Consider the following 27,756-nt stretch of genomic DNA (forward strand, 5'->3'; position numbering starts at 1 on the left):
CCGGGCCCCGAAATCAAGGTAGGAGATCGGGTTTTTCTGTCCACTCGCTTTCTGCCCTCCCACCGCCCTTGCCGGAAGTTAGATGCCCGTTTCATTGGCCCCTATCCAGTGGTGGCGCAATTAAACCCCGTGACTTTCAAACTCCAACTTCCGCGTTCAATGCGCATTCACCCAGTGTTTCACCGTTCCCTGCTCCTTCCGGCGGATGGTGTGCGTCCTGATACAGACCAACCGGCCCCCCCTCCTGTTTTGATGAATGGGGAGGAGGAGTTCGAGGTTGAGGACATTTTGGATTCTCGCTTTCACCGCCGCCGCCTACAATATCTCATTGACTGGGTGGGTTTTGGCCCTGAGGAACGCTCTTGGGAAGACGCCTCCACAGTCCATGCTCCTGAGCTAACCCGTCGCTTTCATCAGACCTATCCCGCCAAGCCGCGACCTCGCGCCTCGGGGAGAGGGCCCCAGTTTGGGAGGGGCCTTGAGGAGGGGGATAGTGTGATGACTCATGGGCCTTGTAGTCCTGCTCAGGACATGGTAATTCCTGATGAAGATGAAAACTTGGGTTTTTTACCTTCCCAGTCTGAACTGGATTCCTCTCAGCCAGATCTTTCCCAGGCAGATCTGGGAACCTTGCACCTGCAAGAAAGTTGTCTCCCAGAAGTATGTCAAACAAGCCCAGAGCCTACTTCTCCCGTGTTCTTGCGCCGGGAGTTTTGTAAACAACAGAGAAGTTTGGATTCAGCTTCGCGCAGGAGTGCAAGAATTGCAGCTAAGAATGTAGCCAATTAAGACTGCTTCTCGTGAGAATCTTTAAGGAGTTTAACATCTGGTCTCAGAGTTTAGCTTTCGTTTCTGATTCCCAGAGATCTGCTTCGGTGGGAAAGTTAGACTCTATATAGGTGTTTTGCCCGCGTAGTAACTTCGCGGAGTCAATTCGTCAGCCTACGGAGCGAGTTGTGTCTGGACAGCGCGCTCCGATTCAAGCCTCGCTCCTGCTCAAGCCTTGCCTTGCTATCCAGCCTTCGCCTTGCTTCCCAGCCTTTGTTTATCTACGGACTTTGCCTTGTTTCCCAGGACCAATCCTTGCCTTGTTCCACGGATTTTACCAAGTTATTCCACGGACCTTGTTCTTGTTCCTAGTTACCTTGTACCACGTTTTAAGCCTTGTTTCAAGTATCAAGTTATTTCCTAGCCTCGCTCAAGTTTCATGGACTAAAGGACCTTGTCATCTCCCCTCACTTTGCTTGTCAAAGTGAGTGTTTCGGTTATTGGATTACAACTTTGGACCTTAATATTTCATATTGGACATTATTTCTTTGGACTAATTTTGACCTTTCCTGAAAGGTCTGCTTCTGGACTATCTTTTACATTTGCTTTTACTAACTTTATATATTTCCTTAATAAAGATATTAGATAGAATCTGGCCTCTGCGTATGGTTATTGGTGCTCTGTAGCCTGGGTCGTGACAGTCCTGAAGCCTGCCACCAAGATCTATAGTTCTCCAAGGATTGCTTCCTTCTTTCAAATCAAATCTTCTCCAACTTGATATTCTGCCTTGCCTACCCTCAAATTGTACCCTTTTTTTCTTTTCTCTCTCTCTCTCTCTTCCCCGGCCTGAGTGAAAATCTCTCTCTCTCCCTCAAATCTCAAATCCATTTCTCCTCTCCTTCCTCTCTTCTCACCTTTAAAAATCCCTTATTTCCCTTTGTTCCCATTTTCTAGACACTATCCATAAGATTTTACCTCAGTGTTGTCTTATATTTCCTTTGGTCCTTACAAAAAGGGGGAGGGGGGCATTCCTGTAGCCGCTTCTGTTTCTTAACTTCCCCTTTTCTTTCTCTCCCATCTGGGAAGCATGGCAAAGGATTTGGGTGGGGGAGGGGGACTCCCAGAAAAGTGTTGGTTAAATTTTGTGTGTTTATGTAATGTGTGGGCTGTAAACTCTTCTCTACTCATCCCTTTGCCTTAAAAGCCACCAGTGATATATAGTTTTCTGGGAAGGAGGGCTGGAATGGACTAGCTTAGTGCTATGCTCTCTCTCTCTCCCTTTTCTTCTGTGCCATCTCACCTCCCTATTTTCAAAGGTTCAAGCCCTAATATTTTGTGAGACCCCCCCCCCAGAGAAAACCTGCTGCTTCTGTGGTTTTAACTTTTTCTTCTCTCTCTCTCCTCAAGCCTCCCTTATCTTAGAGAGAAAAGGGGGGGGGGGGATGGAAGAATTGATGTATTTTTCTATATGTGAGTTTTTTTCTCTCTCTCTCTCTCTTCCACTTCATGTTTTCCTAGGCCAAAATGCACTTCAACATTCTCCTTTTTCAAAGCTCCCCCCCCCCCTTCCTTCCCAGCATCCCCATTTCTCCTTATAAACATTCAGTCAAAATCCTGGTTTACTTTTATAGTAAAGGCACTCTTTCACTCTCCACAGTTCCCCAACAATCTCCTTTCTTCCTTTCGGGTCCTTCTCCCTCCCTTTCCCTGAGTGCATGCGTGTGAATGTTTTAAAAATCCCTCTAACTGCCTTTAATTATGAGGGGGGGCAGTACAGAGTCCAGGGGACCTTCCAGGCACAGCTGAAGAGATCCAGAGGACCGGACCCAACCACCTGACTGAGGACATCAGACCAGACTGCAAGACCCATAATCCATACCTGCCACCATGAACAGTTCTAAGACCTGGGTAGGGGCTCTCGGAGTGCGCTGTGGATTTCATGCAGCAGCTAGAACCCAGAGGCCATTGGAGATGGTCCTGTGAGGGTAAGCCCGGACCCCCAGTCACCCAGAAGAGACAGCCCCACCTGTGGCTGATCTGAGACCCCCACGGGGGAAGCAGCCCCATCTGCCTGGCTCAGGGGCTAGAGACTAAGACACTGCTGAAAGGATTCTTGCACATGGCAGGCTTTTATGGCCAGACCACCGTATGGTGCCCTCCAGCTGGCCTGGTTCTGCCCTGGCAAAGGGCTACTGAGTGCAGGTCTGCCTTTGACGCTGCCAAGGAGGCCCTCATGACATCACCAGGGGACAGAATTGGCCGCCATGGCAGAAGATGTCCCAGAAGAAATGAACAGGATTCTACCAGTGACCACCATGAGGGAAGGATGTTCCACTTTCACCAGAGCTGTGCCAAAGAAGGACCCCAGGACTGCTGGAGCCCTCACAAGGTATGAGTGACTTCCCTGACTAACCCCACCACGGGAGGGAGGGGGGGCTTATAATCTGTCCTTAGTTTCCCTAGGCACTCTCTCCTTTCCGTCTCCTCTGTTGGAGTGCTGGACCTGCCTGCAGTCACCAGGAGGCGCCGTGTTGTGAGGCGCAGAAGCTGTGCCCAGTTGACCCCAGCTGCCAACTACAAAGGGGGGCCCAAGCTGCAGCCAAGAAAAGGCAGCCAAATGGGAGTACTGCATCACAGCCTCCATCATCCCCAGCCCTCACCACCTCCACCTTCATGCTCCATTTCCCATGACTCCAGACCAAGGGACATCTGTTTCAACACCATGGGATCACCCACCACTGACTGAACCTCAGCTTTCACCTCTTCAAGCTCCTGCCCTCCAACAAAAAGGCACAATCTGATCTACCAAGGCAGAGGCCCTGCATGCAGTAAAATGTCGGGGCTTTGGGAAATGTTCATAGCCATTTCCAAGCCCCGAAGGGGGGAAAATGTGATCGAGGTGACCTCCCCTCCAGGACTTTGTAAAAGATAGTTCAAAAATCAAGACTTTATGTTCTATATTCCATATATTTATAGTAGAAGGTGATTGAGACTTTTTACTGGAGTTTACTGTGGATTATCCCTGCATTCTGAGGCAAGAGATAACAACTTCATGAATTGTAAAATCATGCTGCAAAAACTCCACTTCTATGAATTTCCATATTGGGTTCCCCAGATGTTATGAACTTTGTTCTTATCAGATATTTTCAATTGTTTATATCATTCATGATTCCCCTTTATGCAATGTAACCCACCTTTATGGATTCTCCCTTATTTCCTCGAAATCTACCTATCTGCCTATATGTATTTATACTCTTTGGGATCCCCGGAAAATATGTGTTTTTCCCAGCTGGGTTTATGTTCCAACTTTATTTTAATTTTCACTTTATCCCATATATTTGTCAAATCATCAAATCAAATGGGAAATATTATGACCCCAACGTGAACCTCGGCCCCATGACCCAGACCTCCCTTCCCAAAAAAACAAAAGGATAATCTGCCACCGTTTAATCCAATCTCATTCCGATCGCATGGACAATATAGGGTTTAGAGTCACCAAATTCCTAAAGGTGACTCGCCCCCAAGGCAAACATTGTCATATCCCAGGCCAGGACGCCGCTGGAAGGCACCCTGTGGGGCCCGTCAATGACGGCTCATCACCACCCATCACCACTTCCCGTCTGACACCCCAAGGCATATCTAAAATCTGTGAACGTGACAGGACCCCGGACACCCTTGATGGGTGCCATTAATTCCTTTAGAAATCGGCTGGGCCAGAATTAATCTGATATTTCCTGTCCGGTCACCTCATTGTTTCAACAGCTCCCGCCTCCTCCTCTCTGATTGGCCCGAGGGGGGACAAAAAACGGCTCCCCATTGGGCCAGCAGAGCAAGGCGGGAAACGAAAGCCCGCCTCGTTCAACCTCTCAGCCTATCCGCGATCAGATGGGCAGGGAAGCGGGGCGGGAAATTCAAGGGGCTGTCAGACCAAAACATTGTATAAATATGACTTTATTTGAAACATATGTTACGCTAGTAGATTGAATGATCGCTATTAGCGTCCTTTTCAGCTGAATTGCTCAATAAAAACTCCTTGGCGGATTTTCCTTCAACTTGGCGGACCTTCTTCATTTCAGGCTTCAGGTTGTATTGCGGCTTATATTCTCCTTTTGGCTTCGCCAAGGTCCGTTCCCTCAGGACCGGGTCGGGTCTCTCTTTAAGGGCCCGATCCCCCAAAGTGCGGTCGACAACATTGTCCATCAGATGAAACTCCTCATACACCCAAGAAATAGATTATTTTTTATTTAAAATATTAATATACCACCATATATCATAAGTTTTCTGGGTAGCTTACAATAAAAACAGTTTCAACAGTTTTAACGTATTTTAAAATGAATAATTTCTTAAGTTAAGGTTAAAAAATATCTAGAATCGGTGAATATGTATACAGTATTCCCTCACTACTTTGCGGTTCACTTTTCGCGGATGAAAAGGGGTGATTTGTTTGTGCTTTTGGTGCACAAAGGCAGAAGGGGGTTAGACTAAATGGCCCAAGGGACCTCTTCCAACCCTCTTTATCATTTTTATTATGATTATGACTATTATTATTATTATTATTATTATTATTATTATTATTATTAACATTGATGCTGTATTTGTTCCCGTTCTGTTTTTTTTCTTCTTCAAAATAAGATATGTGCAGTGGAATTTGTTCATAGTTTTTTAAAAAACTATAGTCTGGCTCTCCAACGGTCTGTCAGACCGTGAACTGGCCCTCTGTTTAAAAAATTTAAACCTTTAATATTCTGAGATATATATATATATATATATACAGTAGAGTCTCACTTATCCAAGCTAAACAGGCCGGCAGAAGCTTGGATAAGCGAATATCTTAGATAATAAGGAGGGATTAAAGAAAAGCTTATTAAACATCAAATTAGGTTATGATTTTACAAATTAAGCACCAAAACACCATGTTATACAACAAATTTGACAGAAAAAGTAGTTCAATACGCAGTAATGTTATGCTGTAATTACTGTATTTACGAATTTAGCACCAAAATATCATGATATATTGAAAACATTGACTACAAAATGGCTTGGATAATCCAGAACCTTGGATAAGCGAGTCTTGGATAAGTGAGACTCTACTGTATATATATTCTCTACTATTGATGTATGCTCTTTACTACTCCTATAACTCAGTTGTCATCCATTGGACCAACTACTTCCTTAAAGGATTTTCTGTTCCAGAGAAGTAGCAAAGGGTAACAATACTAAGGAAAATATTATTTTTTTCTGTAAAATCAGTCTGTTCTTGAAAGGCTTTGAGAATAAAAAAGTCTTCACCTACTAAGAAATGAATAGTAAGTATGGAGCAAGTTTAGTTTCCTTATGAAGGGGTTTTCAGAGCCCAGGATCAGCCACTGAGAAAGCATGTTTTTGCGTTCCTTCTGACATGTGATGCATTCAGACTAATTGACAGACAGAAGGGATTTCTCCAGAAGTCTTAGGATTCTAGGGGGCTCATACAGGAAGATATTGCAAATTTTGGGAGCTTTACATATCATTTCCATGTACTATTTTGCGTTTTTGAGTCCCCCTGGGGAGATAGGGAAGGCTACAAATAAAGCATTATAATGATGATGATGATGATTTCTAAATTTAAAAATTGCTGCTAAAACTATCAAAATCATTTGAGTGCAGGGCTTGGAAAAGTGTCTTTTTATAGCAAAAGTATGTCTATCCTCAGCATGTTTTTTTCAATTCCTTTATAATGTGTTCATGGATGGTTTTAGTACCTTTTGGAAACAAACTCCACACACACATGCTTCTTTCTTTCCCAGAAATCTTCCACAATTCAGGGCTTACTTAGCACCTGTCTGAACAGCACGGTCTTTTTCCAGCCTCTGTCCCCCCATTCTACCAAATGAGCTCAGGCAATGAAAGTGAAAGCCTTGTCTGGAAGCACCCCTGGTTCTCAGAACTAAATTTGATATACAATGTGAGGGCATTCCCTAGAAGTGAAATGTAAAAGACTGAAGTTAATACATGTAATCAAAACGCACTTGCTCTGTGTGAAGCTATTGCATATATTACTCTATTCGTTATAACTCTAGATCAGGGATGTCAAACTCATTTTTAACCATCAGCCTTATGGCTGCCTTCAAATGGCTGTTGAATCCCTGGACAGAGAATCCGTGCATACAGAGGGTCAAGTATATTTATTTTACACTAGCTGTGCCCGGCCACGCGTTGCTGTGGCGAAGTATGGTGGTATGGGAAATAAAGTATTGAGGAATTGGTGGTAGTTAAGGTAAAGGGTAAAGGTGCCGGCCTGTTTATGTTGGATAAGTGAGACTCTACTGTATATTTATAATCTTATATTATCTGCTTAGAACTGGATTATATGAGGCCCCTTCTACACAACTGTATAAAATGCACACTGAAGTGGATTATATGTGGAGTCAAGATAATGCAGTTCAAAGCAGATAATACAAGATTATAAATGGGTTATATAGCTGTGTGGAAGGGCCTGGAGTCTACACTGCCATATAATCCAGTTCAAATCTGATAATCTGTATTTTATAGGTAGTGTGGAAGGGGCCTAAGTGAGGCCTAACTCTGCCTATCCCCTGGGCTGAGTGGGTTGCTAGGAGACCAAGTGGGCTGAGCTTAGCCTTCTAACTGGCAGCAATGGGATAAAAACAATTATTCCTCTCCCTCTAATTAGGACTTTATTTTTCTTTTCTTTTTGGTGTATCAACCCAGAGGCATGGATGAGGGGTTGTGCTGTCAATTTTTGAGGTTGTGGGGTGTTTAGTTTGTTGTTTTGTCTGCTGCTGTGATTCCATCACTCTTTTATATATATAGATAGTGGTCAGTGCTCTTTAGTTTTTACTGAGTTTTGGATTCCCAGATGTTATTGAACAACAGCTCCCATCACTTTTGATCATCTGCCATGAGGACTGGGGATAATGGCAATTGCAATCCAAGAGCCCTTGTGGCTCTGAGGCTGGAGAAAGGACATTGTAAAGTCAGACTTAATATCCACAAACTTTGTTGGCACTATAAAGCAGATAAAGGTTGACACGCCCGCATGTGGTGGGAATGGCCAAATGCAACAACTTTTTGGGAAAAGATAATACAGAAAATGGAGAAATTATTCAAAATACCAATTCAGGTATGAATTCATGTTAATGGCAATAATAGGGAACAATAAGATTAGTGTAAAAAAAAAATCAAGACTTATTCAAAGCAATGAACCTAGCAGGAAAGGAGGTAATAGCCTGGGGGTGGAGAGGTGAAAAAAACAGAATCTGCAAAATTGAAACAACTATCTATTTGATCAAATCCAATCGGACATTATAGCATGTATAGTCTGAGAATAAATAATAATAATAATACTTTATTTTTGTATCCTGCCACCATCTCCCCGAAGGGACTCGGGGTGGCTAACACGGGGCCAAGCCCAAAAGACATAAGGTAAACAAGTTAAAATATAAAACAAGACAATAAAAACAACTAACAACCAGTATAAAAACACAAACAAATTGAAGAGAAGGTACAAAGGAGGATAAAACAGAAGAAACTAAAGAAAAATGGGCAAGTTATATGGAATGGATAGAAGTAAGTAAGTAAGTAAGTAAAAGTTTATTTGTATACCGCCCTCTCTCCCGAAAGGGACTCAGGGCGGTTTCCAATATAAAATCAGCATAAAACATTGTACAGTAAAACACTGAAAACACTATAAAACGCTATAAGAATTAGAAACAAAAACAAAACATAACAATTGACTAAAACAATCACATAAGCAGAAGGAATATAATCACTCAAATAACATGAATCTGCAAAGAAAGAGGGGAAAAAAAAGACCACTGGGATGGAGGAGAGGATGGCCTGGAGGGACCACTAGAACTAAAATGCAATGTGATATTCTAAGATGCTTTGGGGCAGAGGAATAAAGTGCAGTGTTTCAAGTCAAAGAGGTGGCCTGTGCAACTACTATAGCTATGGGCTCGGTTATCCAAAGGCGCAGCGGAAGAGCCAGGTTTTAAGCAGCTTTTTGAAGGAAGCCAGGGTGGGTGCTTGCCGGATCTCCTCCGGAAGGGAATTCCAGATCCGGGGAGCAACAATAGAAAAGGCCTGCTCCCTCGTCCCCGCCAACCGAGCCTGGGATGGTGGCGGGAGCAAAAGAAGTGCCCTATCGGATGAACGAAGAGGACGAGTGGGTTCATAGCGGGAGATGGTAGGCGGGTCCCAAACCGTTTAGGGTTTTATAGGTAAGAACCTGCACCTTGAATTGGGACCGGAAAATAATCGGTAGCCAGTGGAGCTCCTTAAACAGGGGAGTAGATCTCTCCCTGTAGTTTGCTCCAGTTAACAACCTGGCAGCCGCACGTTGGGAACAGTGTTTCTCAACCTGTGGGTCCCCAGGTGTTTTGGCCTACAACTCCCAGAAATCCCAGCCAGTTAACCAGCTGTTAGGATTTCTGGGAGTTGAAAGCCAACACATCTGGGGACCCACAGGTTGAGAAACACTGGGATAGAAAGTGGTGAAGCCAATATAGATATTGTACAAAGATTAAGAAAATTATGTTCATGGTTAAAGATACAGAGGAAAATGTGGTGGGGAGATGGTGAAGGGAGGTTTGGGGGGAGAAAAATAAAAAATATTAAAAGGTTAATTTTTAAAAGAAGGTGAATAGATAATATAGAAATATTTCAATATTTACAGTGTATATACACAATAGAAGTTTATTACCTGTTCACAGACTGTGCTATTATGTACAACAGAACCCTAAATGGTTCTGGCCCAACTTACCTGTCCGAACGTATCTCTCCCTACGAGAGATAGTGCCTTCTCAGCGGTGGCCCCATGGCTATAGAACTCTCTCCCCAATGATATCAGCTTGGCCCCATCCCTCCTGGTCTTCAGGAAAAGGTTAAGACCTGGTTTTGGAACCAGGTGTTTGGGGAATAGTGCAACATGGAACTTACTTGATTGCAACAACATGAAGGACCACCATGGGTTTAGGACTGTTTTAACAGTTTTAATAGTTTTATTGTATTTATATGTTTTATCTGTTTTTATTTAATGTGATGTATTTATACACTGTTTATTTGCAATTTTGCACTGAAATGGCCAATCTGTAAGCTGCTTTGAGTCCCCTCCAGGGTGAGAAGAGTGGGAGATAAATATAGGTAAAGGTTCTCCCCTGACATTAAGTCTAGTTGTGTCCGATTCTGGGGGTTGGTGCTCATCTCCATTTGTAAGCCAAAGAGCCGGCGTTGTCCATAGACACCTCCAAAGTCATGTGGCCAGCATGACTACATGGATCGCCGTTCCATTCCCGTCGGAGCAGTACTTATTGATCTACTCATATTTGCATGTTTTCAAACTTCTAGGTTGGCAGAAGCTGGGACTAACAGTGGAAGGTCCTCCTGCTCCCCAGTTTTAAACTATTGACTTTCTGGTCAGCAAGTTCAGCAGCTCAGCAGTTTAACTCACTGCACCACTATATAAACATAGTAAATAATAAATGAATTAATAAATACTCAATTAAAATTATATAGATTTATGTTCTAGACATGCTGTGGATATGCTTTAAATGATGTTGTTTGTTTGTTTGTATGTATATGTCTTGCATTTTTGGTCTGTTATCAAAATAAATTGAATTCTTTAAAAAGAAATATCCACAAGCCATGTATCTAAACTCAAACCCCACCATCCTGAATAAAAAGAACGACCAGCCTTCCAGATGTTACTTTATCACAAATCCCATCAGATCTAGTCAGGATGTCCAATGAGTAATACTTCTGCCCTGCATCTGGAGGGCCACATAAAATGACATGAGGGGCCAGATTTGGCCTGCGGGCCTTGAGTTTGACAGATATGTCTTAAGCATCTGTCTGAGCAGCACTAGCTTGGGGGGTGGATCTCTCTTCCCCATTCTACTGAATGAGTCCAGTCATGAGAGTGAAAGCCTTGTCTGGAAGCTCCCCCCGTTTCTCAGAATTGAATGTGGTAACATACAGAGGGAAGGCATTCCCGGGAAGTAAAATGTAACAGACTGAAATTAATACAGAAGCTGTTGGAGACTAGCCCGGAGGGGAAGTAAAGGAGAGAATTCCAGGAGAGCAATAAAACAAGCCTTTTATTATCACAGCTGATGATAAGGCAAAACAGCCGTAGGTACCCACATTTTGTGGGTCCGTAACATGCAAATGACCGTCGCCACATATGTGTAGCAAACAAAGAACCTTATATCTCGGCTTATCTAGAATTGACCAATGGCTGAGGATCTTCCCCACCTTCCACACCTACTTGGCATAAGTGATACCAATGACCTAACTTATTTACTCTGAGCTTTCTTCTCTCTCTGGAACTTCCTGAAGAAAGGCACCAGTTCACAGGAAGGGAGGGGTACAGGCCCTATGTTGCACATACTACTTGGGTTCATAAGGTAAAGTTTTTCCCCTGACGTTAAGTCCAGTCATGACCGACTCTGGGGGTTGGTGCTCATCTCAATTTCTAAGCCAAAGAGCCGGCGTTGTCCATAGACACCTCCAAGGTCATGTGGCCGGCATGACTGCATGGAGCACCGTTACCTTCCCACCGGAGTGGTACCTATTGATCTACTCACATTTGCATGTTTTCGAACTGCTAGGTTGGCAGGACTAATAGCAGGCGCTCATTCCGCTCCAGGATTTGAACCTGGGACCTTTGGTTCATACAAAGTGCTTATATTGTCTATATAAAGGCTATATAATATATGCAGAGGCAAAGCTATGTAGGCAATCGTTTACTATTTTCTGGCTTATGGTCCCTACAAAGTGACTATAAATCTCTGAGTGTTATAACTTTGTCTATAAAAAGAGAGGAAAGATAACCTGTATTGTGTGATTCAGGGTCCTTCCACACAGCCATATAACCCAGAATATCAAGGCAAATAATCCATAATATCTGCTTTGAACTGGGTTATCTGTGGGCCCTTCCAGACAGGTCCTATATCCCAGAATCTGATCCCAGGTTTTATTTATCCCAGATTATCTGGCAGTGTGGACTCATACCCTTTCCAGGCTGCCCCTATATCCCAGGATCTGATCCCAGGTTTTCTTTTTATCCAAGATTATCTGGCAGTAGGGACTCATGTAATCCAGTTTAAAACAGAAAACCTGGGATAAGATCCTGGGATATGAGGCGTGTCTGGAGGGCCCTTAGTCCACAGGGCCATGTAATCCAGTTCACTGTGGATGTTATACAGACGTGTAGGGGCGGGAGTTCAAGGGCTGCCCCCTTTGCGCATGCGTGGCTCCTGGCCTGGCCGCCTAAATACAATTCCCGCAAAGGACCAAGAGGCCTCTTCAGTACTGACGCCAGGAGGTCAAAAGTCCTCTAACTTTCCCCTCACGCGCCTGGGAACCGCGAAAGCACGATTTAGAGCTGCTGTTATTATTCCTCGAAGACAAACGCCTGGAGAGGAGGCCAAAACCCCAGGCTCAAGAAGGGAAGAGTAACAGGAAGGAGGCGTTTCTTTAACGCGACCGCCATCTTCGGGTACGGAAAAGTCAGCCCGAGCGCGCCATTTTGCGCAGCGGGCGCTGTCATTTCGCGCTTACGCACGCGACGTCCCACACGTCACGCCTCCTTCGCCTCAGCAGCAGCAGCGGCGGCGGCGGCGGCCCCATCTTGTGTTACGGACCAAGAAGGCGGCCCCCTGGAGGGGCTGGGGCCTGGTTTCCTCCCTCCTTCTTTAGGTGTCCTCATAAAATGCCTGCCGAGGGTCCCCTCTCGCCGCTGCTCCGCTCCAAGATGGCGTCGATGCGGGAGAGCGACACGGGCCTGTGGCTGCACAACAAGCTGGGCTCTACGGACGAGCTGTGGGCCCCGCCGAGCATCGCCTCGCTGCTCACCGCCTCGGTTATCGACAACATCCGCCTGTGTTTCCACGGCCTCTCCTCGCCCGTGAAGCTGAAGCTGCTGCTGGGGATGCTGCACCTGCCCCGCCGCGCCGTGGACGAGGTGAGGCGCCCGGAAAAGACAGGCAGGCAGAGACACAGACAGAGAAAGAGCGCGAAAGCCCCCCCTCCTTCCCCCTGTCCCTCACTCAAGCATTTACTGATCACAAGCCAGCCTTTGCTAAACAGGCCGCTTTCCCTTTTTGCGAAGTACAGCTGAAGTAAATAAAACACACCTTCTGCAGTACCTCCTGGCAACGTTGCATTGTTGTTGCCAGCACATCTAAGTAAATGTCCCTAGAAGCCTTTTACTGTTGGCAAAGTTTTCAAGAGCCCAACATTGAGCTAAGTAAGAGAACCTAGTAGGGACTGGGAGGCACAGATTAAGAGTAGAATTATCATCACCACGATTTTATTGTGTTGTCGAAGGCTTTCATGGCTAGAATCACTGGGTTGCTGTGAGTTTTCCGGACTGTATGGCTGTGTTCCAGAAGCACTATCCTGGCGTTTCACCCACATCTATGGCAGGCATCCTCAGAAGTTGTGAGGTCTGTTGGAAACTGGGCAAGTGGGGTCTATATATCTGTGGAATATGCAGGGTGGGATAGAAAACGCTTGGCTGTTTGAGGCAAGTCTGAATGTTGCAACTGGCCACCTTGATTAGTATTGAACAGCCTTGCAGTTTCAAAGCCTGGCTGTTTTCTGCTTGAAGGAATCCTTTGTTGGAAGGTATTAGCTGGCCCTGATTGTTTCATGTCTGGAGTAACTCTGTTTTCTAAGTACAGTAGAGTCTCACTTATCCAAGCTAAACGGGCCGGCAAAAGCTTGGATAAGCAAATATCTTGGATAATAAGGAAGGATTAAGGAAAAGCCTATTAAACATCAAATTAGGTTATGGTTTTACAAATTAAGCACCAAAACATCATGTTATACAACAAATTTGACAGAAAAAGTAGTTCAATACGCAGTACTGTTATGTAGTAATTACTGTATTTACAAATTTAGCACCAAAATATCATGATATATTGAAAACATTGACTACAAAAATGGCTTGGATAATCCAGAACCTTGGATAAGCGAGGCTTGGATGAGTGAGACTCTACTGTATTCTTTATTTATAGCCTTGATTTTGGAATTTTTAATACTGGTAGCCAGATTTTGTTCATTTCCATGGTTTCCTCCTTTCTGTTGAAATTGTCTACATTCTTGTGGATTTCAGTGGCTTTTCTGTGTTGTCTGACATGGTGGTTGTTAGAGTGGTCTCCCAGCCTCGACTTTCCACAGATATATAAACTCCACTTGCCTAGTTTCCAACAGGTCTCACAACCTCTGAGAATGCCTGCCATAGATGTAGGTGGAACATCAGGAGGGAATACTTTTGGATAATGGCCATACAGCCCGGAGAACTCACAGCAACCCAATATGGTAATGGCTTGCTACTTTGGCAACGTTGCTTTTTAATCTTTTTGTCCTTTATTAGCCTTAATTTTGAAAATAAGTGGTTATTTGTTAAATGTAACTTTGCTGTATCGTGTCTAATTTGTTGTAATGTTTTCACTATTACTGATGGTAATATGTTTTTTGATTTATGGTTGCTTTAGTTATTTTGGTTTTTGATTGCATTTGCCATTGACTGTTGTGAACTGCCCTAAGTCCCCATGGGGAGAGAGGATGGGATAGAAATAAAGTTTATTATTGTTATTATTATTAAAATTGGCTGGGTATGGAATAGAATAACTTTATTGTCATTGTACATCATCAAATGAAATTAAATACCATTTTCCCAATACACTTTGTGTAGGTAGAATTACAGAGCAAAACATCCATCCTTCCACATTCTAATTGCTATTGCACAGCCTCTAGTCAAACATCAGTATGGAACTAGAGTTCAGTATAGTCACAGCTCTAGAATAAAAGCTACCTCTCAGTCTATTTGTCCTTGTTTTTATCAGTGTTTTAAAGAAATATGCTGCTGACCTTGGCAATAGCCAGAAATGATGGGGGTGGTGTCCAAAACACTTGAAGGGGGGTTAGGGAAAGCTACCTTGAGGAAGGTGGCTCCATTAATCTCTGAAGGCAGTTTAAAAATATTAGAAGTGTCTCCAGAACCAAATCAATATTTATCACTTTCAGCATAATTCTTAGCAACCAGCATTTTTTTTTTTTTTGCCACGGTAGTATTCTCATTACTCTATATAACATGATTTTTGTTCCTGGGTTATAACTGTCATTTCTTAATTGTTTTTCATAAAGACATGGGGAAACTTTTTAAAACTTTGTTTTTGCAGGACATCCTGCATTACATGTTGTTATAGTTTTTCAATGAATATCTTAAAGAGTCTCAACACAGTTTATGGCAGCCACAAAAACAAAGTTTCTGGAGCATAGCCTCTATTTTCAAAGGAAGTAACGCACAATTTAACAGGAAATGACACTTTCAAACCAGAAACAGTTACACAGTATTATTATTATGGTACCTTACTGTGAGTTGCAAGATTGTCAGGTGCGCTGCTTCTTAAACTGTGGATGCGGACCCCAAATGGGGCTCTGCTTAGCTCAATGTTCAGGTTGATATTGCTACAGTGAAAGGTTTCTGAATTTCACCCTTCTACATCAATCTCTTAGTAACAACACAATGTTGAATGGACTCTGCAAAAATTGCTTCTGGTGTATGTCATAAAAAGGGAAAATCAAAGGTTTTGCAAGTTTTGCAAATGCCAATTTATTGTCAGTAAACATTTGATTTTTATACTTCTTTTTTATACCTATATACCTGGGTCCCATGAAAAATTCTCAGATGGAAGGGGTGATGAGTGGGAAAAGTATAAGAAACCATAGTCTAGATCAAACTCTGAGAGTTTTAAATTTGTTACAAGACAATATTTCCATTTCCCACCAGTCCTTTGGTGTGTGAGAAGAGTATCCTACACCTGCTTAATATACAACTAAGTTGAGGGGCAATGTTTGCTAGGAATGTAGTACTTCAGGTTTCAAATAGAGAAGGATTTATTTTAGTGTTGCTCCATAAAATTACTTTTGGTGACAGGCTAAAAGTTGTATCGTTTACACTGTCTGTAAGCTATTTGAGCTTGGCCCCATGTAAGCCACCCTGAGTCCCTTCGGGGAGATGGAGGCGGGGTATAAGAATAAAGTTTTTGTTATTATTATTATTATTATTATTATTATTATTATTATTATTATTTTATTTTCATTCAGACAGGGAAAATTTTTTAAGAACTGTGTAGTGCTTGATTTGTTTTTAAGTTTTGTACTTGTTTTTATGTGATTCTTTTTTAGTAATAGTAGCATTTCATTTAATTTTAATATTTATAATAATTGTAATTTATATTACATCTATAATTATTATGTTTTGTAGGCTTTTATATTGCATAGTTTTTAAAGGTTGCATGCCACTTTGGGTCTTGGTTCCTATGAGAAAAGTCAATTACAAATAACTATTGCTACAACAATATGGATGAAAATAATAAAAGCATTAAAGGGAGAAGACTAGGGCACTGAAGTTCTCTGTACAAGAAAAGTTTTGTAGTGGTGGGGGAGTGCATTCAAATGTGTTAAGTACTGTACATCAGTATAAGCACATTCATATGACTGTGTGTGTGAAAATATTCACTACATTGTATTGGCACTCTTCATAAAATCTTGGATATGTCATCATGAGCCATAAAGACTTCCACCATTCCCATTCCTCTCCATGCAGGAATTCCAGCTAGAGCTTCTTAGAAGTAGCTGTCCAACCTCTTTCTGAAGACATTGAGAGAAGGTGACACCTCATTGTCTCTAGGCAACTGGTTCCATTGCTGAACTGTTCTTATTGTTAAGAAGTTCCTTCTCATGTCAATCTAAATCTTCCCTCCTGTAACTTAAAATTTTTAGATCTGATCCTACCCTCCAGGGAAGCAGAGAATCAACATGCATCCTCCTTCTTGAAAGCCTTTAAGGCAGAGCTTTCCAAACATTCCATGTTAGTGATCCACATTTTAGATATGCATTTCACTACACAACAATTCAGTATTATCCTTGTAGCCCTTCTCTGAAGCTTCTCTAACTTGTAGTAGGTTGCTCCTCCCCTTCCTCCTCCTCCTCCTCCTCCTCCTCCTCCTCCTCCTCCTCCTCCTCCTCCTCCTCCTCCTCCTCCTCCTCCTCCTCCTCCTCCTCCTCCTCCTCCTCCTTTCAAAAGCTGGATAGGCACCTGTTTGGGGTAGTTTGGGCTTTTCCTGCCTGGCAGAAGGGGGTTGGACTGGGTCTTTCAGTGAAATAGTATGTTGGTTAAAATTCCCTAAAAATCAGTGGATATGCAAATCTTTCTGAAATTTGAGAATGATGCCCTGGTTATTTAGTAATGAGTATTGAAACCTTTTTTCATTTATCACACAGGCCTAGTATTTATCATGGAAGCAGTATACATCCAAGAGTCATCTTTTAAAGAGTATTTGGGCTTTATTTGTTCTAAAACCTTTTCATTTCTCTTTTTAACAGTCCATGATAGCCGTAAAACTCCTCTGTAGCACTTACATTTCAAATGGGTTGATACTTTTTTTGTAAGAATTCTTTATTGTCCAGCTTTCACAACCTTCTATAGAAATAGAAAATGGAGTGTTGTGTGATTTCTGGGCCGTATAGTCGCGTTCTAGCTGCATTTTCTCCCAATGTCTTGCCTGCTATAACTGTGACTGGCATCTTCAGAGGAAATAGGAAATGCTGTGGCCTGATTATTCTAACTTTAATATACAAACTCCTTATACATTTATTTGTTATACACAGTTTCACTGATCCACGCACCATAAAATATTTCCTGTGGAAGTATTTGTGGGCTTCTCTAGGTTTCCAGTGTAATTCTATGGTATGTTTCCAGCCCAGACTATAGTCAAAATATAGGGTTTTCCATTATGTATTGTTTCTGGTATTCCAGAAATATGTTTGTTGTTTTTGCAGGTAATATTTACATATCTGAAATTGTTGATGCTCTTTCCTCAATTTTTATGTCTGCTTGCTCTGACTTAATCCAGTTATGTATTATGTGTCTGAACTTGCCTTAGACGTTGTGCTTTTCTTGTTCCATATGTGGTAAAAGACTTTTTTGGAGTATCATTTTGTTTGTATAAAAGATTTGTGCAATCCTTGGTGTCACCTTTCTTGGGGATTGAAATGTCTCCTGAGTGTTTGCGGTTTTTTGTTTTTGTTTTGTATTTTCTGACAGATGATGATGATGATTTAGAATTAGAGTGCATTCTGTTTTTACAGAATGCCATCTGTTTCCCCAAGAGTTTTCAGAGTCTCTTACACTTCAAAAATTGGGATTTCATCTTCAAATGGTTTTTCTGTAAATAATCTATCATCATTTTATCTCTTTTATAGTGTTCTTCAATGTATTTCTTCCCCCAGTTTCTCATTTTCTCCTGATGACACAAATTGTTTCCTGGTTTGTTTATAGCATCCTTATCCTTGGTTTGAATTTCTCTTTTTACTTGGATCTTGTTGAAGATATATCCAAGATATTCTTGTTTCTTGTTTCTTTGCATTGATTGTTTATTGTGCTAGTTCTCTATGTCCCTATGTCCCTATGTATAAGTCACAGAACAGTTAAATTTCGTATTCTGATCCTATTTCAGTCCATTTTTACTTTTGCTTCTTGTTGGTTCTTAATGATTTGAAGAGTTTCAGTCTCATAAAATGAGGTTTTTCTTTTGTTTTGGCTAAAGATAGTGCCATTTTGCATTAATCCCTGACAGTTTTTTTGCTTTTGATCTAGAATTTCTCTGGTTCTCTTTCAGCGAGGATTAGTCATTGAAATCCATTCTTCACACAGTCCTTAAGTAGGGATGTTTCAGGTTGTATTTTGGCATGATAATGGACTAATATACTTCGTTGGCTTTACTCTATTTTTGATATTAGTTCATGGTCTGTGCTCCAATCTGCTTCTAGTCTTGCTCTTGTAGAGCTTCTCTATCCTAGGATTCCAATTACTTAGTCTATTTGATTTCTATATTTGTCATCTGGTGAGATCTATGTCTTCTGTTGTCTGAATAATGTATTTTCAGGCAACAACTGTTGACCTTATAAAATTCAATCAGCTGATGTCCTGCTTCATTTTTGGATCCTAGGTTGGATTCTCTTACAATGTTTGATTTTTCCTCGTGTCTTATATTTACATTCCCTTTGATTACATAGCCTAACAAAAACTTTTTTTCTTGGTGTCTTGGTTTTTAGGCCTGATTCTGGGATTATTTGGGGTATTGATTCAGAAAATTGCAGATCAGATCCAGTTTCTTATATATGGTGATCATGATTGTCTATAAGCGAGCAGATGGCAATTGATAGATGACATGTCCTATATCTCGAAAACTCAAGCTGATAGAGAAAAATTATGCCATTTTTTGAATCATCAGGTCAAATTTTCCTATAAACAGGACTAAAAATGTGCTGGCCAGTGTTATTATCCCTTGTTTTGGTGTGTGATCAATTTCCTCCTGGGCAGGCTGCATCTCCTTCTACATTTAGATTTAAATTTAGATTATGATTACAGTATGTTAATATGATTCTTCTGGAGAATCATACAGATCATATTACGTCAGACTTAGTTTTTTTATCTTCAGTTATTTTTGCTGCATCTCTCCTCATTATTAATACCATTCTGTCTCTTCTTTTATTTTCATTTTTAGAGTAAAACACTGTCATTATCTTATTCAGTATGTTGCGTTCCTATTCATTTTAGCTTGCTCATACCAAACATGCTTATGTCTAGATGTTCCAGTGTGATCCTGAACTGCATAAATAGGAGTGTAGTGTCTAGATCCGGGGAAGTCATAATCCCACTTGATTCTGCTTTGGTCAGACCTCATCTGGATGACTGTGTCCATTTCTGGACACTACAATTCAAGGACAACATTGAGAAGCTGGATGGTGTCCAGAGCAGGGCAGCCAAAAAGATCCTATGAAAAGAGACTTATGAATGACAATTTCAGTGCAGCCATTTTGACTTGTCATATACTTCATATTACCATTGGGACAATGTCTACTAGAAATATTATAGCTTCATCAGTGAATGCTGTCATCTCACACATTGACACTGCCATTGGTCTCATCATTTGGATCAGGATTGGCATCTCAACCCTGATCCCTGAAGGTCTGTCCTCTTTCATCTATTAAACAAAACATCCGTCTTCCCATCTTCATACCTAGTCTCTCACCAGAATAATCTTGCAGCTTCTAATGGCTATAAACTCCCTTTGCAGCTAGTCAGAAATTACCAGGTTAAAAGAAACAATAGCAGAGAAAGTGGGATTCTATATCAACCCCAATTACAAGCAAATTCAGGCATCTTATATATATAAAAAATAGAACCATGGCAGGAGTCATATTCTTGACTCTACAGCCACCTGTTGCAGGCCTGGTTTCCCAGTTAAACTTACATTGGTCCTCTTGCAACTTTTAAAGAAGTTATTTGGGCCTATAGTGATCTGTGACATCAAGTTGCATACTTGAAAGACTGCTTTTTCAAGTTGCTGTTAGATGGGCTGATGGTTGTTCTTGAGTTAATCAGCCTTATGTGTGGTTTCACGGAGGTAGGGTGGTTTTGAGACCAGATCTGCTCAAGGAAATCTCAGCCTTCTATGCATACCATGATGTGATATTCCCTGCTTTCATGCAGATTTAGAACATGGATTCCACTGTTTGGGCATTTGGAAGGCAGTCTGCACTGCCTCCTTTCGCGAATCATGAAGATGTTGTGTGTTATTCTTCCAACAAAAAGATCTTCCTGTTTGATCCCAAAGGCCTTCCAAACAGGATGCAGTGACCATTTATCTTGCCCACGAACATGCTAGCAGGCAACCTCCTGTCTTAATGAGAAATCATGTATTCATACTGGCTGTTCCATACAACATCTGTAGAACTACCACCTGGTCTCAGCCCTCAACTTTCCTTTCTTACTATAGACTGGACAATAGGTCTCAACAAAATATTCCTTTTGGGAGGGTGGTACTACCTCCTTTTATGATTAGTAGCTTGCTAGTCTCCCATTTGTGTGAGTTACAGAAATAGGAAGAAGGACTGGTGGTATATCTGTAACAGTTACTCTTCACGTGACCTCCTGTGAAAATTCACACAATCCATCCATCCTCTACTTGTCATGCCCTCTCTTTCCTTGGAACTGTGGCAGTAAATGTAGATGTCCAAGGTTCTGCTGGGAACTGCATTTATATGCTATGTGAGTGGGGGATACTGACAACATGGTTGTGTAGAAGCTTCTGAATGATGAACTGTGCAGGCACAGTTAACTCATTTCTATGAGTTCATCAATGGCCACTTAAAGAGCTACTGTAATGGGTATACAACCTGTTCTTTTAGCTGTAGTAAATGAGTGTTTCTACTCTGTTACTAAATTGTGTGGTTTGTTCACCAAAGAAAGTGAGCCACAGAAATATTACATTCCTTTCAGTACTGAATTAATGACGATGATTGGTGTCTTCAATATTTTTGCTTGCAATATATGCTTTGTGCTAGCTACATTACAAGAATTGTGTTTTCTAAGCAAACTTTTTCAATTTTGAAAATTACTTTTTATATTTTGTAAAGAGAATACTTAAAGTGTGTTTTTTGGCATGTAAGATCCCAAATAAAGATAAAGTTGGAGATGCCTACTTGGATAGATAGGCATATAGTCTAACCTAGTATAGGGTAACTTCATGTGTTCACATCTTTCAGAAATTGCAGCACTGTTGTGGCCATGTTCCAGAAGCATTATCTCCTGACATTTCTCCCACATCTATGACAGGCATCCTCAGAGGTTGTGAGGTCTGTTGGAAACTAGGCAAGCCAAGCTTGGAAGCTGGAAGGCTATTCAGTGCTAATCAAGGTGGCCAAATGCAAAATTCATACTTGTCTCAAACAGACGAGGTCTTTCTCCTTCCCTGAACATTCCACAGATATATGAACCCCCACTTGCCTAGTTTCCAACAGACTTCACAACCTCTGAGGATGCCTGCCATAGATGTTGGCGAAACATCTAGAGAGAATGCTTCTGGAACAGGGCCATACAGCCCAGAAAACTTACAGCAACCCAGTGGTTCTAGCCATGAAAGCCTTCGACAACACATTCAAGTACTGATTGTATGGAGAAATGAGCTCCTTTTTATTGTGTGTACATTGGGAGGAAGGCTAAATGACTGATATATTGTGGAAGCAGCAGTAGTATAATCCTGTTATTTGGTATATGTAATGCATGTAGTGTGTATGTATGGGCTGTATCTGTTTAGTAATTTCTGTCAGAAACCAACTGTTTCTTGCTTTGAACATTCCCCTTTTGATTTTTCCCTTCTTTCCTATTAGATGAAAGGTGCACTGACTGAAATTATCCAGCTTGCTACTTTGGATCCAGACCCCTGGGTCTTAATGGTGGCTGATATTTTAAAATCCTTTCCAGATATTGGCTCCCTTAACCTTGATCTGGAAGAGCAGAATCCCAATGTTCAGGATATTTTAGGAGAATTGCGAGAAAAAGGTAAGTCTCCTTCCATATAAATTCCTTTGTAAGTGTTGTATTTCATTTATTGTGTAAAGAACAAGTGGAGCCTTTTACCTTTAAAAACAAAAACAAAATAGGGTTGGTGAGTGTTCAAAGACCAAGACTTAGAGGCCAAATCCTCAAAGACTGAATTTAGTGAATTTGTGATGAGTTGAGACAGAGTTGTGTTTGTGGCAGACTTGCCTAACTCCTTGTCAATTCAAAATTATTCTATTTTTCATATTCTCTCTTCACCTAGGAATCAGGACAATTAAATATTGTGACACATCCACCTCTATAACAGTGAACCATAGTATTTCATGGTCTTTGCTATAATCTATAAAGCACAGGCTGATTTTCTTCAGAATTATTTTAGTGTGATCAGTTTTCCAATATGTGCTTCTAAAATGATCCTTTCCAAAACCCAGCTTGGACGCTTGGGATTTCTTGCACCATAGATGGTAAATATCTGTAGTATAGAAATTTGAGCATCACCTGATTAATCCAATGGCTCTGTGGTTATTTTATTCATTATTGCCCCTTCTCTTGGGAATTTGAATGTATATTGAGTGTTTCCAGTCTGTGGGGCATTGTTCTGTTTTTTATATTTGTTGTGCGATTTTAATTAGAACTAGAGTAGATTCTGTTGGTGTACCATTTGGTGACTGACGGTTTCTGTCAGCTATTCTGAGTGCAGCTTCGACTTCCTTTTCTAAAATTGTAGGCTCATCTGCAATTTGTTCTTCATTGAGTAAATCTCTCTTTTGATTTCTGAGTGTCACCTTTTACATTTCCTGTCTATTCTTAAGAGTTTTGTCTGTCATCCATTGAGGTCCTTTTCTTTTTTGTGTCCTAGAGTCTTTTGCCTTCCACCCCATAGTGTCTTTGGCTTCAATCCCAAGTTCTGGCTCCTGGTCAGTTAGGGTTAATAGTGCAGGTCTATAATTTACATTTTCACATTCTGTGGAAATATTTCATTTCTATTTTGGGCACCATTTGGAGATCACAACCTTTCTGAAAAGTTTGATCTTTCAGAGAAGAGTGAAAAATCTGTTTGACTAGAATCTTCTCATATGGTATACAATCAGATGTAATATGCAAGGCAATGTCTTCAGTAGTTAGATTGAAGTTATTGTCTTTTATGTGTTAGGAAAACAGAGAATATGCCTGTGTATACAAACTGTTTCAGTTTCAGAAGTGTTTTTCAGTGCCCAAAAATATATCTACGCCTCTATAAAAACAACTTGTTTATATCATGCACTCAAGAGACAAAAATGAAGTAGGCTTTGTAAAATAACGTATTTGGTTTACTCACAATTTCATGTGTTCAGCATAATACAAGTCCATAGTCTTATCAGTCCAGTTTCAGATATGTTTGAGATAATCTCTATGTAGATGGTATAGGGCATCTTTCTTACAACAACAGCAGACATGTGTTGGTCTTAGCAGTCCAAAGTCTAAGAAGAATCTAAAATGAAGTCTGAGGTCTGAGCAGTCTCAGATTAGATCATGTGGTCTACAGCTCCTCCTACAACCTCTCAAGAAACATAGAGCAAAAGAAAGAAAGCGCCATAGCAGAACATACATACAAAACAGTAAGCAAACAGAATCATAGATTTCCAAATTACTACAACAGGCTTGAAGAAAGGTATAATTTCCAACAAGTCCATGTATGATAGAGGATATGTGTAAGACTATACAGTGGAACGAGTCATTTTATAAGAATCTGTAAAAGGACAATCCTTAAGGCTGAAATAGTTCTGTCCTGGAGATGATGGTTTGAGTGCATCTCACGTGCAGTGGGTTGCTCCTTAAGCCTCACTGAGAATATGAGGTTGATATTCACTGTGATTGGTCATTCTAGTGAGGCTGGAGGAATAATCTGCCCCAAAAGATCCAACTTCATGAGCTGTTAGCAAAGTTACATAACAAAACTGGTGTGAGAGTGAGTTGAGAACAACAGACATAACATTTTAGAATTTTGAAGATCCTGCCTTGAACTGGTTGGCACGAGGGTTTAACCATGTGTTGTGGGTTACTCTTCAGCCTCATTAGAATGACCATTCATAGTGAGTATCAACCTCTCATTCTGTTATGAAAAAGAACAATGCACAAGAGTCTTCACTTTAATATCTGCTTATGGGATTCTATATGTATGTCCCCCATCTGTTTTGTTCATGTTGGAGTCAGGATTTTTCCCCAGTCAATTGGACCCTTCAGTAGCTCAAGAGTGGAGAACATCTTTTAGTCTATGAGCTGAATTGACTCTGGACAGAAAGGTCAGAAACTATGCCAGCAGTAGCAAGTGTCATCCAACTTTTATTATGTGCCATATTTGGTTATAATAATAAACCTTATTTATATCCCACCAACATCTCCCTGAAAGGACTCCTGGCAGATTGCAAGGCACTCCATTGTGCACATATAACATACAATGGTAAAAACAGCACAAAAGTATAAAACAAGTCACATAAAATTATAACAACAACCCCCATCAACACATAGCATAAAATCAAAATAATACAATTTTGAAACAATAGTAGTAACTGCCGTCTGTTCACAAAGTGCCAAGTGTCAGCTTCATATGGACCCATTCAGCCTACTCAAGGTCAAAGGTCTGTGTGATGTTATTCATAAATATGTGCAAATAGACACCCTTGTGTATGCAAGATGTACAGATCATTTTTCTTTTTCTTTAAAAATGCTCCCACATGACCTAGACAATTATCTCCCAGTCAGCCCGACATCAAAATCAGAGAAAATTCTAGAGCAAATAATTAAATAGACAGTTTGTAAGCACTTAGAAATGCAATAATCACAAAAAGTCAACATTTGATTTTAAAAAACAAGTCATGCTAGGCTCACCCCCCCCCCCCTTTCTCTCTTGATAGAGTTACAAGTTTGGTAGAAAATGGAAATGCTGTGCACCTGGCATTTGATGTCAGTAATGTTTTTGGCAATCTAGTAAAATGTAATTTATTTATTTATTACTACTGTTAGGTGGACTTGTAATTGGTTGTTCGACCAAACCCAATGACTCCTCTTTATCCTGGAGAGAAGTGACTACTGATTTGCCATAGGATTTTGTCTTCATCAGTGACTTGGATGATGGACAGTGGACATGCTTATCAAATTCGCAAATGCACCACTAAGTTAGGAGGGGTAGCTAATGTAAAAGAGAACAGAATTCAAAATGATTGTAACAAATTAAAAAGCTGGGAGGCAGTTTGAAAAGACAATGCAATTCTCGACTGCATCAATACAAGTATAATGTCTAGATCAAGGAAAGTCAAAATCCCAGTATATTCTGCTTTGGTCAACCTCACCTAGAATACTGTGTCCAGTTTTGGACAAAACAATTCAAGAAGGATATTGGCAAGCTGGAACGTGACCAGAGAAGGGCAACCCAAATAGTCAAAGGTTTGGAAACCATGCCCTAGGAGGAACAGCTTAGCGATCTGTGTATGCTTAGCCTGGAAAAGAAGAGCTTATGTGGTGACACGATAGCCATGTATGAATATTTGAAATGTCATATTGAAGATGAAGCAAACTTGTTTTCTGTTGCTCCAGAGATTAGGACTTGAAGCAGTGGATTCAAACTTCAGGAAAAGAGATTTGCCGGGGGGGGGGGGGGGGGGGGCTTTTACAAAATGTATTGCAGTATGTGTTCAAGCTGTTTTAAGCGGTTTCCTTCACTGTTGCTCTTTCCCATCTTTTTGAGATAAGCACTTTGTTGAAGGTAAAGAATTCTTAGAGATGCAGAAAATTTGTAAAAAAATAGCAATCCAAAACTCATGTAATGAAAAACTGTAGCAGTGTAATGTAACTCATGAAAATGTAACAAGTAGTGTCTGTTGCGGGAAAAACATTGCAGCTCTTCACTGAGTCCATATTGAATATAATCAAACCTGCTGAAAAATAGTTCAATATTTTCAATTTGGAACATCCTTTTGAAGTATTGTTATTGAAGTATAGTGATATTGAGGTCATTTCAAAACACTGTCAGACCCTGAAATGTTTTTCAGTTGACTCCAAAGCATTGCCAGTTTTTGATATCAAAAACATCTTAACTTAGAAGCGCTTTTTGGGATCATGGCAAAGAGTTGGTTTTTGCATGTCTCCTATAAGTATGTCATGTGTTATAAGTAGGAACAGGCAAGAGCAGGAACAGTATAGACTAGCAGAAGGATTCACTGAAAAAGAGACAGACATTAATTTTTGAAATTTGCTGGTATCTCATTTTTCATTCTTGTCACACAGACAGCAAGGCAATGTGTCATATAAGCTGTAGCTGCTGATTTGTTCTTGTTTGGGTCAAAATACTACAGCTTGGTAACTGCCAGCTCCACTGGTAAATAATAATTATTCTCTATCAAGCACATGAAAAGCAAACAGCTCCATGCAGTGACAGTTTCACAAGTAGTGTTCTGTCTTTTAAAAAATGCTATGTGTAAAATTCCTTTGAGAGAATCAATGCTTGTTTCTAGTAGTGATGGAAACTTATTTCCTCTCTGTCTTCCCTTTCATATAGTGAGTGAATGTGAAACATCAGCCATGTTGCCGTTGGAATGCCAGTACTTAAACAAAAATGCCTTGACCACATTGGCTGGACCACTTACACCTCCAGTGAAACACTTCCAGCTCAAACGGAAACCAAAAAGTGCCACTCTTCGAGCAGAGCTCTTGCAGAAATGTAAGTATCAAGCCGACTGGTAAGAAAAACAACAAGGATGCTCTTATTATTGTGTATAAGAATGGCTGTTTAAAAATATTTAGCATGTGCAGCTGATGTATTGAGACCTGGCCTAAAAAGCAACAACAACAACATAAAAAATAAAAGTGAGGAGAAGAAGTAGAAACAGCTCTGACACAATGGAAAATAAGCACTTTTATTTTCTGTAGAAATGTAAAAGAGGACATTCAGGCGAATGTAGATTTGGTTTCTTTGACAGCTATTAAGCTACATATATTGAAATTTATCCTGTTTTTAGCTTTATTATTACCAATGATCTAGTGTGCAAAATGAATTATACCTGGCTGAAAAATATGTGGAGGTGTCAACTCTTTTTCCAATTCTTTCATTGACTTCCTGAATACTCCATGTCTTGAAATTAACTTTATTTTCTTCACCATTCTTTCTTTTCTTATATAGATTTAAGTTCAGATCACCTCCAATAATTATATCCCCCCTCTGCCTCTTGATCTATTTTTTTAAAGATTTTATTAATGAATCTTTTTTGCCTCTGATTGGGACCATAAACACTAATATATGAAACTTTACAATTCTTTGTTTTCCCACATACCATTATAAACCTCCCATCCCCATCTGTAATTACTTTCCCTGTTTCAAAATTTAGGTCATTTTTTATGATGATGGCTACTCCTTGAGATCTACTTGTACCCTTGGATTCAAATTGAGCTTCCCAATTATTAAGTTTGACAGTTTTGATTTTGTATTCTGTCTGTGTGTCTCTTGCAAGAGAGCAATTCTAATCTGATTTTCAAATAAGATTTTGCTTAATCTGTGCTATTTAACTTCTGATTTCAGACTGTTAATATTCATT

At 40.7% G+C, this 27,756-nt stretch overlaps 1 protein-coding gene across 1 annotated transcript in view; it reads left to right on the top strand.

Moving 5' to 3' along the window:
- Positions 1–12,028: 12,028 nt before the first annotated feature.
- Positions 12,029–27,756, top strand: part of nelfa (negative elongation factor complex member A) — a 40,757-nt gene continuing 25,029 nt past the window's right edge. Inside the window, exons 1-3 of the mRNA XM_062975979.1 lie at positions 12,029–12,733; positions 22,018–22,189; positions 26,724–26,885. Of these exons, the coding sequence (XP_062832049.1) occupies positions 12,482–12,733; positions 22,018–22,189; positions 26,724–26,885 (586 nt within the window). The 5' untranslated portion in view covers positions 12,029–12,481. The remainder of the gene's footprint in view (positions 12,734–22,017; positions 22,190–26,723; positions 26,886–27,756) is intronic.

The sequence above is a fragment of the Anolis carolinensis genome, chromosome 3 (assembly GCF_035594765.1).
Source record: "Anolis carolinensis isolate JA03-04 chromosome 3, rAnoCar3.1.pri, whole genome shotgun sequence".
Taxonomy (NCBI): domain Eukaryota; kingdom Metazoa; phylum Chordata; class Lepidosauria; order Squamata; family Dactyloidae; genus Anolis; species Anolis carolinensis.